Source organism: Aedes aegypti, chromosome 3, assembly GCF_002204515.2.
Source record: "Aedes aegypti strain LVP_AGWG chromosome 3, AaegL5.0 Primary Assembly, whole genome shotgun sequence".
Lineage (NCBI taxonomy): Eukaryota > Metazoa > Arthropoda > Insecta > Diptera > Culicidae > Aedes > Aedes aegypti.
The window spans coordinates 288781207-288800383 of record NC_035109.1 but is presented as its reverse complement, the minus strand read 5'-3'; the positions used below and the strand labels follow the sequence as shown (position 1 = coordinate 288800383).

The 19177-nt window shown below is 35.9% G+C and overlaps 1 protein-coding gene across 2 annotated transcripts in view; it reads left to right on the top strand.

Moving 5' to 3' along the window:
- Positions 1 to 19177, top strand: part of LOC5575386 (probable citrate synthase 2, mitochondrial) — a 40702-nt gene that overhangs the window by 18569 nt on the left and 2956 nt on the right. For both annotated transcript variants that reach the window (XM_001655689.2, XM_001655688.2), the window contains exon 4: positions 9906 to 10032. In XM_001655689.2, the coding sequence (XP_001655739.1) occupies positions 9906 to 10032 (127 nt within the window). The remainder of the gene's footprint in view (positions 1 to 9905; positions 10033 to 19177) is intronic.

Below are 19177 nucleotides of genomic sequence, written 5' to 3'. Positions count from 1 at the left end.
GATAGGAACAACCCCATAGTGTTAAAACTAAAACCCCTGTGGTATTTTTGTCGACTAAGTGAACGTCAAAAATGATCTCAAGTGTCAAGGTTCATTTATAGATCCAATTTGGAAATTAAAGTTTTAATATGATATATCCGTTATTTGAGCGGGAAAAATTGCTAAAGTAGTTGCAATAACATGCTCTTTAGTATTATTAAATGAAAACACGATTTCATTAAACATTTTGGGACCCTAATAGGGTTTTACTTACTTGAGAAAAAATCCCGAGTGATCGTCAAATAAAATCCTGCCATTGGAATTGCTTAGGGAATTGTTCCATGAACGGTGTTAGCATTAAGTTCACCAAAGGCAAAAGACAGTCGTCAGTTTGAGAAAGCTCTGCATTGAAAAGACAAATAGGCAGTAGTCAGATTAATTTTCAATATGACGATGAGTTGAATTCTTGTTAGGAATAATGTACAAAACCCCTTTTGAATGGCAATTTTATACTCGCGCAGTAAATCGACACGGATTAGAAATTAGTCGGGCCGAACGTACATACCCATGCTTGATAGCCATGAAAACTGTATTAATTTCATTAGGATCATTATTCACAGCCTCAAACATTGAACATTTCACGGTTTTTTCTCCGCCTCGTTGAAATGGTTTCATTTTTCTTCTTCTTCTGTCCCACTAAAACAGAGCCTGGCTTTTCTACAGTTTTAACATGAGAGATTTTTGTGTCAAATTAACCTATTTTAGTTTCGTGTGTTTGGAACGATGATACTTTATGACGTTTTGCCCTTATGTCGTTTTAGTGGGGTTAATAAGAATTCTACAGATCTTTTTTACATATGATTCCTAAGAAATCTCTACTACAGAAAGTTCCTGGAACTGGATCGTGCATACAACCCAAGTGATTGAATCATTACGCAATATTCACGCACAAGTCTCAGAAAATCATGTCCAACCTTTTAGCACCACTAAGCCATTGGTATTCTCCCTGTTTGTAAATAATAATTTAAACTCAAGCCACGACTACAGGAGGTGCGAGCCTCTCTTGGCCGAAAAGTGTCCCAAAACAGTCTCTAATCCGTTGGTAAATATAAACACTGGTCCCGGTATGCAAATTCCGTTCGCTGCTGCACCCGTTTCGGTTATAGATTTTATCACCATCGGAATCACATGGTCATTCGTGAGCTGATAATTAGCGTTATCATTGCTCGTTGATAACAGAAAAAAAAGATATAATACGTTCGAAGCAGCTTGTGTGTGGCTGATAATCCGGAGGCCAACCCTAAAACTCGTGCGGCATGTGTATGAGTCCAGTCTATCAGTATGTATATGCAAATTTGGAAAGAATTTCGCACTTATATTTTACGCACGCATCACAAGTATGCTATACGAAAACCTAGCTAAGACTGGATATTGGCAGGATAAGGTAGATGATCACAAACGAACGAAAAAATCTGCATTCCCACATCACAAGCTGTATTTTTCGACACAAAGTTACACATGCACGTTTGCAATTAGCTTTAATTACCGATCATCAACTAACACTGTGTTGCGGTGTTCGTTAGGTTCTACGGGAAACGCTACGAAGCTAATCGGGGTGTTTTTTATCACTTCACGGTCACGTAACCGGTAGATTTGACCAACGTCAGGGATGGATTTTTGCAGTGTGCAAACAAACGGAACAAATGTTTGCAGTTCATCACATGATGCTCCATACCTTTCGGTTATCATACGATGGATGATTGATTGTTTCTTGCTATTTTTAAACTTGAAATGGGGTAGAAGTACCAATTATAGCAAAAGTGGTTCTCTATTTATCCATTTTTTATGTTTTAGTAATAAGATATTAAATATATCTGGATGTTGAAATACTCACAATGCTTCAAAATTTGGAATCTCGAAAACTTATCATTCTTACTGAGAGATAGAGGAAGATCTCCTTTCCATCATTGCATTTTTAAATAACGTATAAATCGATTCATAGGTAGCCACCCTCAGTTACAAATGGCTATCATGGTTTTCCTGATAATGAACGAATATACTTGTACAATATTGCGTGCGAAACTATGAGCAGAACACTTTCATTATACCCAATACATACCAACTTAGCAAGCAAACAACACGACGTAGAACGATTAGATGCAAGTGCATCAAGGTGCACTCTCCCAATGCCATTGTGAAGTCATACAAAATCACACTGAAAGTCACTTGCAGTTGTGATCGAACAGTATTAGACGACAAACCATCATAATATGCCGATCTAACGTATGCCGTTTTGTTTCACATACCTACAGTCATACATATTATGAGGAAAGTCGGCATGCGAACTTTGCGCCTAAACAGATAACCTTTAGCTTCTGCCTCTGTAAGCTAGCGAAACATTGAATTTCCGAGCCATAGCGTGAGTAGAACCCAGCAATAATGAATTTAAATTAGCATTTAAAATGCGATCGGAATTTTGACGGTCGGTATAAATGACGATGACCCGATGTGTCTGCTATACAGAAAGTCTGAAAGACGCGAATTATCAGCGCTGATAAATACTGGCTCATCAATCACCACATTGCCAATAGACAGTCACACGCCCCCGCAAACTGTGTAAGCCATACGATCATACAACCCCTGCCAAGTAAAGCACCTAATGGAGCACTTAATTCAATTGTGTACTTGCACCGTATCAATCTGCATATGCAGCAACGTAGGACTCGTGATGATACCGCCAAAGCGACACATGATTCCACCCTCGTCATGTGATCAGCATCGTCATCACCGCCAATAGCAGTGTGATTTCGGTGAGGGTAATTGAATCATGATCGCAGTTAAGGGACCACCCAGTAAACACGTTATACCTGATTTAGATGGAGGATTATACGTACGAGTGCGTGGCAAAATGCATCAACAAAAAGAAAACCCCATGAGCGGGGCTAAACGGTTTCCAAATTTGCCATGGCATTCCAGATGGATGCTCCTTTTCCGTTTGATATATCAAATTTGATCTGTAGTACGTACCATGATCCATGGGTGAAACCTCAATGATTTTAAAGAAAATTGCGAACAATGAGCGAGATTTTCAAAATTTCATGGGGGCTTTAGCGTCATGTATATTTGTATTTACGTAAGCATGTTTTTCCATGACATGATTCGTAGAATAACCATTATTTGGTAGGTCCCTTGAGAGATGTTGGATTAAATTTAGAAGAGATCCTGACATGAGTATCTGTCACAAATACCTGGTGAGACTGTCGTTAGACTCATTGAATACTTTTTAGCGATATAAGGTACCGTGGGGCAAGTGGGTAATGGAATTCGCATAGTTGAGATTCTTCCAATTCTAAAGACTTAAAATTGAAACAAATGAGGTTGTGTACATTTTTTAGCTTGACTCCCACCATATATAAGCAGCATGTTGAAATTGATTGTTATGAAAAATTGAAGAAAAAAATACAGAAAAAGTTTTTGAAAAATGTCTCTTAACTTTTCATTTGCCCCAAAAGTGGGGCAAGTGGAAAGTTTACCGTTTTGAACAATAAATTCAAAAAAAAAACAGATATATTCACGATTTCTATTAGCTTTAACACTTGTTAAGGCTTCCCAATAAACAATAGCATAAGTAACATTGTTTACATCAAAGGAAATGTTATTCTTTTCACTTCAATTTTCTTCTGTTCAGTTATGTTAGTTGAAATGATTCGACAACATTATAACTGCAACATTTCCAATGTTAGTTCTTACAATATAGGACAGCAATTGCATTTCTGCTCTGTAGAATTTTCACCGCTTGTTATTTGTTTTTGAGAAAGACGGATATGACTAGAGATGTACCGAATAGCACTATTCGGCCTTCGGCCGAATACCGAATAGTTGGAAAATTATTATTCGGCCAAACGAATATTCGGCCGAACATTCGGTCGAATAATGACCTAATATTCGGCCAAAAAAATCCTAATATTCGGCCGAATAACACCGTCTAATTTCTCTAAAACTATATTTTTAATCCTGGATAAAAAAAAACGAGTTTGCTTAAGTAGGGAAAACTTCTACGGTGAAAATTTGAACGGATTATGAATGAAAATGAATGATCGTCCTCTTGAGCTTTTGAAACCAATTTGTAGAAATCACAAAAACAGTAAATTTCAAAGATCTTTCGTATTTCTAAAGTAAGGGATTTATATTCTATTGCTAGCACTTTTTATCCATCTCATGTTTTGTTAAAATATAACCCAATATACGTTACTAGATTTCTCATCCGACTTTTGGAAGTGTTTCAAAGAAATTGGAACAAACAGACTGCAGACCACTTTATTATGCTAAAAGGAAGAACTTGAGCAGGTGTCTCAAACCAAAAAATATCGAAAGAATGGAAAGTGCTAATATATGTTAACGGTTAAAATTAAAAGCATTGAGTCCATACGTGTCAAACTATTTAGTCTAGTGGTTCCTTACAGCCCTAGAAAAATGATTATAAAGCTATCAGTACACTATGGCAAATATTTGGCATGGATTGATACAGTGCCAAACAAATGTTTGTCATCGCATAGATTTGGTTGGTGTTGAAACCTATGTTTGTCTGTTGATTTATGCCAACCGAAATATTTGCACAATTAGCAAAGCTTATAATGTTAGCTTAAGGCTCATTTGCAGAGAATGCCTTATGTATTGAGCAGCACCGTAGTCACCGTAATGCCATAGATCGGAGAAATTCTCACATTTTTTTTTAATATTTGGCATCAAACTCCTTTCATAGAATGCATGAAACGAAAATTTTAATGTATCATCATTTGAATAAATTCTTCGATATTTTAACTTTTCTTAATTATTTAATTTTGTTACTATTCGGTAACTAGATTTTATTATTCGGCAGACCGAATATTCGGCAAAATCAAAATAATCGAGATATTCGGCATGAATATTCGGCCGGCCGAATATTCGGTACATCTCTAGATATGACGTCGGATAACTCTTCGGGAGAAATCAAACGGAATCCTTCAATAACGTATTTAGGGTCTTTTTTATGTGGATAGACCTATACCCCATTTTTATGTTTTGAACTAGCTTTACATAGACATTCCACGAGATTTCCGTGTGTTCTCTAATATTGCAACTTTTCAGTCAACGTCTTCCTTTTAATTGGCTGCCCGAAGTAGACATATAGATATTGTAATATTTGACAACATCTTTTAGAGAATTTCCATGATTTTTAATAGCTTTTAACGCTTGAGTATAGTGTTTCTTGAATTATCAGCACGTTATGTTTTTCTATGATAATTGCGAACCATGTTTACTTATGGCTACTTAAAGAGAAAACACAAATTCAATCTCTAATGATAAACTTTTCACTTGCCCCACCTGATAAGAAAATTTACGGTGTTTAAATTTAGTTATTTTTAGGTCTACGTCGAATTATTTCTTAAACTTTTTTTATTGCAGTTTGATACTGTCACAGAGGACAACTAAGAAGTGGTACAGGAAATTATTTCCCGCAACTTTTTTCCACTGAAAATATTAAAATAAGATTGTACGCCGCCAACTTGTTACGGAGTAACAGTTGACAGGTTAACAATTTTTCACTCTATTATGCAATAATGGCTGAAAAATCTCAGAAATCTCTTACCTATCGTAATGTTCTCAATGACCTCAAAGGTTTACGCATGAGTTTCAAACGTTAATTCGCATATTCAGTAAAATATATCAATTGTTTTCACTTACCCCCCACCCACTTGCCCCGCGGTACCTTACTTAATATTAATTTTTAAAAAATTACAAAATCTGAATGTAATATTTCAACATTCTTCTACAAAATTCCTAAATCGCAGACTCATGAGTAATCGATTGAAAATCTTCCCTGTAGGGAAATAATTCTATAATAAAATCTATAGAAAAGCTCTAAGGAAATTATTGTGAAAGAGTCCATAAGAACACTAAGCTGATAAGCAGGGTTTATTCCATTGGGGACGTAATGACAATAAGAAGAATAAAACGGGTTGGCGAATGTGAAGCCTCAGTCTTTTTACTGACTCAATTCGTTCGGTCCAATTTCTCATTATTATAATTTGGGATCTAGACCTCCGAACAGTATCAACCTTTTTAACACTTCGGTCGTCGCGCTGTTGTGTTTTGTACAACATTGTTGCAAAAACTTCGCTTTTCGTTCACAAGAGCAGCGTGGTGGTTCTGACCGTAACAAACCGCGCGACGACTGGAAGGTTAATCTGGTATTGCCTGCAATAAGTACACCTCCATCGGCACTTTTCCGGATGATTCTCGCATTACGGTCGTAACGGAATGTCTCGTAACCATCTCCGAAGATATAACTTGCCCTGGTAGGTGGCAATACGACAAAGATCTGGGAGAACAGGGCTGGTATCAAGTATTTTCAGTATTTTTTTTTTTTCAGAAAAATTGTCACTAAAGCCTCTATTGTGATCTAATGATGACACAATTTAGGGCTGGCTGGGTTAGCTTTTCAAACACAAACAGCAAGAAATAGTTATTTGTTGTTATAAGCACAAATATAGTGTGATTCGGAAATCATAGTGTCAAGGAAGATAACCTCGCAAACTTTCTGGAAGACTTCAGATGAATATTCCGTAAAAATTTCCCACGGAAAATGTCAAAAGTTTTCTGGGAAAAGTTTTGAAAAAGTTTCTGGTAAAACTGAGAAAGCGACTTTGGGATGAATTTTCTTGTCGAAATATCTTAATAAATATTGGCGAAAACCAGGGCCAATATCGGACAGATACGTCGAATAAATTACTAATGAACCTTCTGCAGTAATCCGCCTCTATAGAAGAAATATTTAAAATGCCTTAAGAAAGAACCTCATCAAAACTTCTCTGGAAGATATTTTAGCGAAAGTTAGGTATAACAACCAAAAAATATCAAAGAGTTTGTCAGAAACTCGTCCAGGACTTCAAAAGCAAGTATAAACTCTTTATTACGGAATCAAATTGCGAAACAAACAAACATTTGGCAAAATTCGCACGTTCAATCAATCATCTTCAAACTTTCAGAGAGTAAAATAAAACATGTTATGGATGTTTGTTTTATTCAATTTCAATTCCATATCCAAATGCACGAACTTTTCTCTTCACAGTACTTATAAGGTCCTGTACAACACTTGAGCCACCTTTTTTTGGCGTGGCAGTCCATTTCTTCTTCATATTTTCCTTCGATTTCACTTCCTTAGCATGCTTCCGAAGTGCCTGCTTCATGATGGCCCAGTACTTTTCAATTGTTTACAGTTCCGGTGCGTTCGGGGGGTTGAGATGTTTTGGTACGAAATTGACCTTCTTAGCCTTGTACCACTCCAAAACCTCTTTCAAGTAATGGCACGAGGGCAAATTCGGCATCGTAACTTGCTGTTATCCGTGGCCGGGCATCTGCCAAAGTACTGCTAAAGATTTTGTTTGATGGCTTCAGAGAATTTATTTTAAAAACCATCGAAAACCTCAGTTTTGAACGATATTTTTCAAATGATTCTTCTAAAATCACAATTTGAAAATTGAAATCATTCAAATTAAGTTGCAAAAGATCTTGCAATCAACATAGCCAAAAATCTTGATAGGTATTCCCCGAAGGTTTCACATCTACATAAAATTTTGATTGAAAACAACAAGCACCTTGTCATGGATGCGTGTCATGTACCTTTCTAGTACCTAAGGTTCGTAAGAATTTGTTGGAAATCTTGTCAGAAACTCATTAAATTTCAATCATGACGCATAGTTTCCAGTTAAAATGCGAAATTGTCAGGCTGCTGTGGAACCTTTGACAAAAATTTCTTGTTTCGCTAATTCTGAGATGTCCGGTAGTAATAACTTAGGTACTTCACTTAACCTTTCGGTCGTCGCACGAATATCCCAGGAGTCTGACTACTTAGAAAGATGACGTCGTCGGCAAAATTGTTCAGTAGCTCAAGGGCTATCAAGGCGGCGCTAGTGAGCATGAAACTTGTGTTTCGCAGATCTTAGAATCCTGAGCACTTAGAAAGATGGCGTCTTCGGCAAAGTTGCTTGCTAACTCAAGAGCTATCATTGTATGAGCTAGTTGATTCAAAATTTTGCCACCAGGCGACGCTAGTGCGCATAAAACATTTGTCTCGCAAATATCTCAGGAGCCTGATCACTTAGAAAGATGGTGTCTTCGCCAGAGTTGTTCAGTAGTTCAAATTCTTTCTTTGTTTAATCCTTAAAGTTCGAGATTTTGTAAAATAAAGATAGTCCCTGAGTTTCTGAACAACTTTTCCGAAGGTGCTTGTCCAAAAAGTCAAGATCCTACAGTATCCGCAACACAAAATTGTTATGATCATTAACGCCGCCTGGTGGCAAAATATCCTATTTCTTGGCTCAAATAATGATAGCCCTTGAGCTACTGAACTACTTTGCCGAAGATACTATCTTTCTAAGTGGCCAGGCTTCTGAGATATCTGCAAACAAAAGTTTCATGCTCACTAGTGCCGCCTGGTGGCAAAATTTTGAATCAACTAGCTCGAACAATGATAGTCCCTAAATTACTAAACAACTTTGTCGAAGACGCCATGCTTCTAAATGGTCAGAATCCTGAAATATCTGCAAAACAAAAGTAAAACTTCCATGCCTACTAGTGCCACCTAGCGGTCAAATTTCTAATTAAATGAGATACCATCAGATAGCGCTTCACCTCCAGAACAACTTTACCAAAGATCCCAAGTATCTATATTATCTGGATTTTGAGATATATCGATTTCAAACTGTGGTTTACTCGAACCGTATATAGTGCGTTCATTATTATGCGAATTCCATGTACATTTGTGGATTTAACCGTATTATAAAAGGGCCATACTGTAAATAAAAACTGTGGAGTATTGTTCTTAAGTAGATTCTTGAGGAATACATTATGGTTTGGTGTCGATAGATATCTTTGTTGCTAAATGATATCATATAAATCACAATTGTTGTACAAAGTACAACAACGCGACAGTTTTTGCTTGTGCTGTATAACTGCATACGTTCGCAGCCAGAACAGGAAGTCCATTAAGATGAAGGAAGTGATGCGCTATCATCGTCGGAAGGTTAAAAATCGATTTTTGCTCATTGGTTGTGTTCGGTTGTCTACTAGGCTGGCGATATAATGAAAGTTTATTAATTTTCTGTAATATTAAATAAATGTTCCAAAATCGTGTTACTTTTGAACCAGTATTGAATATTCTCATCAGCTGATACGCGGATTGTGAGTCCATTGATCACTAGAAAAGGCATTTACAGTTATGGATACGGTTTAATTTGATCCTTGTAATTCATCAATGCTGCGCGGTCAGTCCCCTCATAGATCAAACCTGTTCTCAAGTCAGTATGGCAGCATCTCCAATCGTAAATGAATTCACTGAATCAACCAGTCCATGGAGCATACTGATCGCCGCCACATGTAAATGTAATGGCCGAGAGACCTTGCTGGCAACCGGCTGATTATCCGAGCTCACTCTCCCTCTCGTCGTCGCTGGACGCCGTTGACGATACGCGCGAGTCATACAGCAGAGATTGGGTGGGGGGTTTACGTTGCAACACGTGCAGTTTTACGACGATTGCACTTATAGTGAATGACTTCCCCAGAATTGCATTTATCGTGCTGATCTCGACTGTGCGCTTGCTCGTTGCAACAGTCGTCTAGCCTGCCTGCAGTATAGCGCAAGTAACAAACAAAGTCAAGTTCAATGACGGACGATGATTGTAGCAGATCCGTGTCGTCACGAATGATCGCTTATATTATACTTTGGCGGTATATCGTCTTCTTCACCTTGAGACCTCCTAAACCGATGGAACGTTTTTTGAAGATCATGAAAATAAATTGGCGTCCGAATTTTTTTTGAAAACCTCCCAAAATGTGTTTCTTTGACTGTTATTAAAGGTTTCAATTTTCTAATCTTCCAATTTCAGATGTACGGTGGTATGCGTGGCATCAAGGGTCTGGTGTGCGAAACCTCGGTGCTCGACCCCGATGAGGGCATCCGATTCCGTGGACTGTCCATTCCTGAGTGCCAGAAGGTGCTCCCAAAAGCCCCAGGTAGGTTTCGTAATTTCTTTCTATTCCATACCATACTAGATTAGTTTACGTCTTGCGTTAATTATTCACCTATAAGGAACAAACCGTCTTGAGAAATGTCATGTGCCAGGGATTAGGCAATAGGGAAACGTAATTCAGAAGGTAAACGAATTTCCTTTGCCACCACTTGAGAAAACATCAGTAGCATCGATCGATTGGCGCGACAATGCACATTCGCCAAAGGCACACTACTATTTGCCCATAGAACTAGGAAGGTAGCTGCCCCGATGACTTTGAAATGCATATGAAATGTCAATGGGTAGCTACCTAGCTGTATTTACAGTGCTTTGCGATACGAGTTGCACTCTGCGCTAGCTAGCCTCTCAGCCGATGACGAATGTGTCCTTAGCACCGATCCGAATGTTTCAATAACTGCTGCTAGACGGTCATAGGTACTACTACTACCTGGTACTGTCTAAGCTGATGGGAGTTTATTTTATTGCACTACTGAGTGGGTGTGCTTGAACGGCCGCGTGGATGTCCTAAGAAGCAATGTCGAAACGATATCGGATTATTAATTAGAACCGGCAAGGTCAATTGGTACTTCGTGTGAGGTAATGAAATATAATTCCATGAGTATGATATATTTAGCAATATTTGATAACCTAGGACTACTATTACGGTTCGCTCTGATAAAACATTGATTTTGACTTTCATTGTAGGTTGGAGTTCGAGTAAGGCAAAAGCTTCTTTTTAAGATTTCTAACCATAAACCCACAGCTGTAGCTCAATTCAAAACAAATGTTATGAATAGTAAGTAGTACGTTCATAGTTGAAATGCAAGTCAAGTAAGAGACTTGCACTCCAAACAATATAAAAAATGATTTAGAAAGTTAGGGCTATTTGTAGTTTGTTTCCTCTTTTTCGACATGGAGATTGTTATAAAATAGTTTTATAAAAGGGTGTAGCTTGACTTGTTTCGATTATTATTTTAGTTGTAAGGTACCGTGGGGCAAGTGGGTAGCGAAAATCGTATACATAGTTGAGATAATTGCATTATACAACTTCAAATATAAATGATTGAGGTCCTGAATATTTTTTAGATTGACTCCCATCAATAATATTGATTTTTGTGCAAAACTTCGGAAAAAATATAGAAAAATAAAAAATAAAAATAAAAATATTGTCATTTTAGTTGGAAAACTAAGAGTTAGATAGCAGTCCCGATAAACAATTACGTATAAATAATGCACATTTTATTTTTATTATGTTTTTTTTTTCAATTCAGCCATGTTCGTTCAAATCCGTCAACAGCATTACAATTACAACATTTGTATCATTTGTTACTTCTTACATTGTGGGATGGCAATTGCCTTTTTGTGCTGTAGGATTTCTACCGCTTGTAATTTGATTTTAAGAAAGTCGTATGTGACGTTGGATAAATCCTCGGGAGAAATTATTACCCGGAACGGAATCTTTCAATTAAGTATTTTGAACTTATCCTATGTGGATAGACCAACCTTCATTTCTATATTTAAAATTAACTTTACATCGATATTTCACGCAAATTCTTAGATCAAAACTTTTCAAACAATCGGCTGTTCGAAATATACAATGTTTCAGTGACGACCTCTTTCGGGAAGTTCCATGATTTCTTATAACCTTTAACGCGTTGAGTTTATTGTTTTTTAATGTTCAGTATATTCTATTTTTCCATGATAATTGCGAACCTAGCTAACTTATCGCTATCTAAAGAACAAACAGAAATTCAATCTCTAATAAGAAACTTTTCACTTGCCCCACGTGATTGAAAAATTGATGGTGTTTCTATTTAGCTTTTTCGAGATCCACATCGAATTAATTTCAAAACTTTATATCAGTTTTAAAATTATTGAAGAGTGCCGAAACATTTTTCCACCAAAAATATTAAAATAAGATTGCTCGCCATCAACTTGTTACGAAGACATATTTGACAGGTAAACAATATTTCGCTTTATTATGCTATAATAGTTGAAAAGCTTGGCATATTTCTTGTCAGGTGTAATGTTCTGAATGGCCTCGAAAGTTTACGCATAAGTTTGGAACATAAATTCCTATTTTCACTAAAACATTCAAGCTATTTTCACATAATAGTCAAACAATGCATACAAGTTATTTACCCAATTTACCCACTTGCCCCGCAATACCTTATAAGTTTTAATTTGTTAAATTTCTGATTAAAAATGAGTATGCTCATTTTCTCTATAGCCGTAGCGGTAAATGCGACATTATTCAGCATCTTGTCGGGTAGAACATTTTCTCGACTTCCTAGGCCATCGAGCAGCAATACCAACCCTCTTGGCCAAATCTCAGTAAATCTGACAAAAGTCAATAAATGCAGTTCGTGAAGTCTGACAAACATCAGTGAATAAAAAATTTCTTCTGGAAAAATTAATTAAAAAAAAAAAACAGATAAGCATTCTGCTAGATATTGCAGCCCTGGTAGCGAGTTACTTTTTAGTGACCTGTAGGCGAATTTCGGCGAACAATTTCTTCGAAGAGAAGAAATGTTCTTCCATTACTCACCAGCAAGAAAACTACGCGCCGGATTTCGCCTACTGGTCACTAAAAAGTCACTAAATGCAACGAAAAGTCACTTAAGTCAGAATAATGATCACTAAAGTCACTTTTTTCATGATCTGATGATAAATCAACGATAATCTGGATCCGCTTCTGAAACTTAAATAGCAGGATAGTAATATTTTACTGGCTTTTATATTATTCTAATGCAATTGTTTTTTGATCAGTATTTTAAAGTGTCTACATAGGAAAGGATTCTTGACTATTTTTCTGAAGATTTCAGGTGAATATTACCTAGACATTTTTTAATAGAATATCTGGAATTTATTTGTTGGGTTTTGTTGGCGTTCTGCTAAAGTTTTGAAATTTAAATGTCGGGTCAATTCCTGACAGACCTGTTGAGTTTATTTTGATAAATTTCTAGAGAACGGAAGGACCTTTCGGGTAGGTTTTGAAGCTAAAAAAAAAATGTTTCAAGCAAGAAGCCCAAAATTTGAAGCACATATTATTTATCATTTTTTTTGTTTAACCTACGAAGAAACTATTTTAGAAATTGATTAAGAAATGGTTAAAAAAATTTCAACAAATCTGTCAGACATTCATTTGCAGATTTAGCTTACCCTTATATCTACAATTTCAAACGACTATATCTGTTCCAAATACATGCTTTGGAATAGAAATAGTCGCTGCTTAAACACACATGGGCAAATGGGCTAATTGTTTCAAAATAGTTCGAAATAAGTGTTATTTATTTAATTTATGTTATAGGTAAATTAAGGGGCCCAGATAGCCGCAGCGGTAAACGCGCAGCTATTCAGCATGACCATGCTGAGGGTCGTGGGTTCGAATCCCACTGGTCGAGGATCTTTTCGTAAAGGCAATTTTCTCGATTCCTAGGGCATAGAGTATCTTCGTACCTGCCAAACGATATACACATGCAAAAATGGTCAATCGGCAAAGAAAGCTCTCAGCTAATAACTGTGGAAGTGCTCATAAGAACACTAATCTGAGAAGCAGGCTTTGTCCCAGTTGGGACGTAACGCCAGAAAGAAGAAGAAGAAGAAGGTACCGTCAAACGGGGTAACTTGCAACAGGGGTGAAACTTGCAACACTTCGACATGTAACCGAATTATCGTTTCGTTCAGCATTGAGTTTAATTTTTAAAATTTATTCCGCCACTTATTGACCTCAGGCATACAACAGAAGATTTTGGCAAGGGTTTGGGTATTGTTTGTTTTTTGCTTGGTTTGCTGGAGGTGAAAATCATATTAAACATTGAATTGCATGAAATTTATGCTGAAAAACGTTCCTCGTACCACAAAACCGGTTTAAATTTGTAAGTCGAGGCATTTGCTAACAGTAACAGTACTTAGTAGTGTACTAATTGACACTATAAAAGTTTTGATAATTTGATGCTTAAACACTATAAAAATTCAAAAACCTTTTTGACTACCCTTATGGGGTAACTTGCAACAGCTATTTTGATCTCAATTGTTTGATATTTTTTTTGCCATTTATCATTGAAAACACATGAAAAGGCAAAATTGAACATAAATTTGTTCAGTAACTTTAAAATTTTTATACCGCAATTAATTCAATACACTTTTGGTACTAAATATTGAAAAATTAACATGAATCGCATTATTATTAGATTTAGATTTATTTTATTCATGAAAATAATGAAAAAAAAATAAAATCTGTGCAAAAACTAACTTGCAGATCTGCCATTGGGGACTTTCTGCATGAAGTATGCTAAAAGTTGTTTTAGAACACCAATAGAGACCATTTTAAAATATACATATCAATATGTGATACGTCGCTTTGATTTGAATTTGTATAAACAATAAGTTATGTAAAGCATATCCTAAATTACAATTGTATTTGTAGAAAAGTTGCATCAAATCGTTTTAATGGTCTTCCAATTATTTTCAAGACTTATAATATGCTAGAATATCCCCGTGTGGACACCCTATGCAATATTAATGAAGTTTTCAATCAAATTGGTTTAATACTCATAATTCAATCAATAATAATTAGTTTTGTAAGAGTACAGTAGCCGTTTCTAATTATCGTCATACTTTTTTTGCAGAAAATTATTATATGATCATAATAACACGATATAGGTTAAGTTTTCAATAGTGTACTTCAGGTAGCACTGTGTGTTGCATGTTACCCCACATCAGGGGTAGCATGAACAACGTATATTTTTTATCTCTCCTGATCCCACAAAACCAAATACTGATAAAATTTATACCGCGTGGTATTCTTCACGTGGCGATTAGGATACTAGCTGGCTTTTGTCTTATCGGAATCCTCAAATTTTTCATTCATATAGCTTTGAAGTTGAAAATTGTTGCAAGTTACCCCGTTTGACGGTAAATTAAAAAAAATCTTACTGAGATTTCTCTTCTATTTTTAATTTTTTGATTCTGTCGCTGATTCCACAATAACTTCAAGGAGTTTATCTAAAACTTTTGTGGGGAACATCAAACAACCTTAATCTCGAACTCTTCCAGAAATTTTCCAAGAAACACATACGCTTTATTCAGAATTTTTTTCCGCAGTTCTGGCATACGGAACCGCATAATGAATTTTAACGATTAAGTTAAGTTAGCAATTGAGTAATTTATGCCAAAGAGTTTTGTCATAATATATTTCTTCAGAGTTAATGAATTTCTAATTTCCAGAAGATTTTTTCTTCTAGAGCTCCAAGATTTAAAGTAGTTGAGTATGCCTTACTCTGCGGCTTAGCTTTTTGCGCCCGTACAAGATTTACCAGATTTTTTCTTGTACACCCTGTCTCTTGATTATGTTCCATATCTATTGTAATTTTACACAATGTTTTCATTTGTGAACTTTTATTTTGCATTAATGTTTGTATTTGTGAAGTTACTTTAGTCACCATTTGGTCACTTTTTTGATAATTTTAGTCACTTAAGTCACTATTATTTTGCTGTCTGACCGCTAGCAGCCCTGATATTGTGAGAGTTCCTTTCGAAATCTTGTAAGTGTGTGAGAATATTGTCCAGGATTTTAAGAGAATTGTACCTATAATTCTTTCAGAATTTAGTCCAATATTACCGTGAAGGCCCCATACTCTGCGCACTTAAGGCTTTTCAAATTTCAAACAGCTGTAATTAATTGAAAACAAAACACAACACTCTGAATTTTTTGTAGGAAATACTTATTGATCTTATGTATAAGGAAAAAATATAAAAGCTTCACTAATCAATGATTTTTATTGCAATTTTTTTAATTTTTCTCGAGGGTGTCTGTGTTCCTAACTCTGCGCACTCATTTTTGCAATGCTCCTTATTCTGCGCATTTAGGTTCCTAACTCTGCGCACTCGATAAATTCTTTATAACAGTTAAAGTATTTTACTAAAAGCATTACTAGCAGTTAAACTCTAAATTAATCTTCATTTTTTTGCTTTATACGGCTTTACGTTCCTAGTGGAGCGTGAAATGTCTCTAACATAGAAGTTTACTAAGTGAAGTGAATTTTATCTATAATTCAATCCATGATAATTACTGTTACTGAATGCCATTAAGTGCAACTCTCAAAATAATCGAAATCATCATATGATTTCCAAAACATGTAATTAACATAGTTTTCTAAAATCTAAACCAACATACAAAAGGGGTACAAACTACGTCTTTTTTGCGTTAACCCTTGGCGTGTAAAGGAAAATTAGCTTGGACTGTTTATGTATTTTCACTAGAAAATATAAAAACCAAATTTTCTTTGGTTTGGTTCGGTTCGGGTCCGGGTTTGGTACCGCCGTGCGGGGTGACATTGGGCCTAGGGGGTGACTTTGACCGCCTCTTTTGATGCGTATCATGGCTAGTAGGAACGCCAAAAAATTAATCTATGACTATCTATTGGCTATTTGTAAAGCAATCTTGAAGCTTGACCCATTGTTTTCATAATTCTGCCATTAGCTTGCTGTCAAAATATTGGCCCAAAGTCACCCTTATGGACCAATGTCACCCCGCACGACGGTATTAAATAATTGTCTCGGATTCGGGTCGGATCCGGGTTTGAAGAAACTAACTAAGAACCTGGTTCTGGTTTGTTATATGTGAAACCCGAACATTTCTACTAAATACGAAGAATAGTTTAAGAGAAAGGGTATATCCATTCCTAATGTATTGTTCATCACTCAATCGAGAAGTATCGCCACTCTGTATAAGCGTGACGTAATTAATGAACGATTCCTGTTGCAGATCAATAACAGAACTGTTCTTTATTGGCGTTTCTAGCAAATACGATTGAACCTCGATGTTCCAAAAAATCTAAATTATTTCATTGCATGGTTAGGGAGCATTCAAAAATTACGGCCATCGTTCAGGGGAGGAGGAGTCTACGAAAATGTGACAATACATGCATTAGGTACTGTAAAAATCGCGAAAGGGATTGAGGGGACGGAGTGTAGAAATCCTTAAAATATGATGGACGTCATTTTTTAATCTTCCCTTACTATGATGGTCCCCTCAAACAATTTTCCAAAGCATTTCTATTCCATATCACGATGGTGGAGATAAGTCGATGGTTCCCTTCAATATCGACCTCTGGAGGGTTGATTGTATGTTGAAAATAACGTTTTATGACTGCTGCGCATAGTAAGGAACATAGTTGAATAATGGTTCCTTACCATGCGCACCTAAGAAGAATAAGAAAATGAAGAAAAAAAAAAGTTGCACTTTACCAGTGATGATTGCTCGATAAATAAACTAGTGCCTACGTACTAAAAATCTGACATATATTCTTTTTAATTTGCTCCAAATGACTTAAGTGATGAGGTACTCCCTTAGCAGTTTTGTTAACGGGCAGCCAATTTGAACGTTTTTTCAATATTGTTAAAGCTTTTTTATTTTTTATTAAAGTAATAAACGGAAATTAGTCAAGAAAATTCTTCGCGTACTGTTTTATTACTATTGTAGCAATATATGAAAAAAAATTGTAAACAAAAATTTAAGTATTTTACCAGATTTTGATGGATTTTGGTAAAAGTGCGCAGAGTTAGGAGCTGCGCAAAGTTAGGGGCCCTCACGGTAATTTAGAAATCATATCATGAAATCTTTGAGGGTGCTGTCCAGTAAGAAACCTCACAATTCTATGAGGGAAGGTGTACCGGTATTCGCCATGTACCAGTTATTCGCCACCCCGGAGAATATCCCGTTTTTCGACATATATGGTTTCCAATTGTTTAGTGTTCGTTAAATTGCTTTAAGATGATTTCTAAACATACTTCGTAACCTCACAATTTGTTCATAAAATAATAGAAAAAAAAACATTTTCCTTGAAATTTTTGCTCCTTTGCACCTTGTTTCGCCATGGTGTACCTGATTTGCCACCCTCCATAAGAAAACAACATTGGTGACGAATTCAGGAACCGAAATCAAAAACGTGGCTCTAACTAGTACTAATTGGCATTATCAAAATATTCTCTTCTTCGTCCCAACTGGGACAGAGCCTGCTTCACAGTTTAGTGTTCTCAAGAGTAGTTCCAAAGTAATTAACTGAGAGCTTTTTTTACAATTTGACCATTGTTGCATGTGTATATCGTGTGGCAGGTGCGTTGATACTATCTTTGTATAGGAAAATCGAGAAAATTTTCTTTACGACAAGATCATCGACCGGGATTTGAACCCACGATAATAAGCTTGGTCTTGTTGAATAGCGCGCGTTTGACGCAAAGGCTATCTGGGCCCCAAAATATACCACAAGATTTATGTTTATGAACATTAAAATAATCTTCTAATCTTAAATGTGACTTTTACTTAATTACAGTTATCAAGCTGTATGAATTTTATTTGAAATGTTTTTTTTAAATGAGAAAAAAATATTTTCTAATTCTCATTGTTAGAAAAAAAACGGGCTTCATTGCAAGTTAATAATAAATTCCATTAATACTATTAAAAGTTTTGTTCTTGTCTGTGTCATATATTGTAAGTCATTAAGAACTGACGACGAAAATATGATAAAAAACTGATAGTCCTTTAAAAAAGACCTTTTTGTAGAGATGTACCGAATAGCACTATTCGGCCTTCGGCCGAATACCGAATAGTTGGAAAATTATTATTCGGCCAAACGAATATTCGGCCGAACATTCGGCCGAATAATGACCTAATATTCGGCCAAAAAAATCCTAATATTCGGCCGAATAACACCGTCTAATTTCTCTAAAACTATATTTTTAATCCTGGATAAAGAAAAAAACGAGTTTGCTTAAGTAGGGAAAACTTCTACGGTGAAAATTTGAACGGATTATAAATGAAAATGAATGATCGTCCTCTTGAGCTTTTGAAACCAATTTGTAGAAATCACAAAAACAGTAAATTTCAAAGATCTTTCGTATTTCTAAAGTAAGGGATTTATATTCTATTGCTAGCACTTTTTATCCATCTCATGTTTTATTAAAATATAACCCAATATACGTTACTAGATTTCTCATCCGACTTTTGGAAGTGTTTCAAAGAAATTGGAACAAACAGACTGCAGACCACTTTATTATGCTAAAAGGAAGAACTTGAGCAGGTGTCTCAAACCAAAAAATATCGAAAGAATGGAAAGTGCTAATATATGTTAACGGTTAAAATTAAA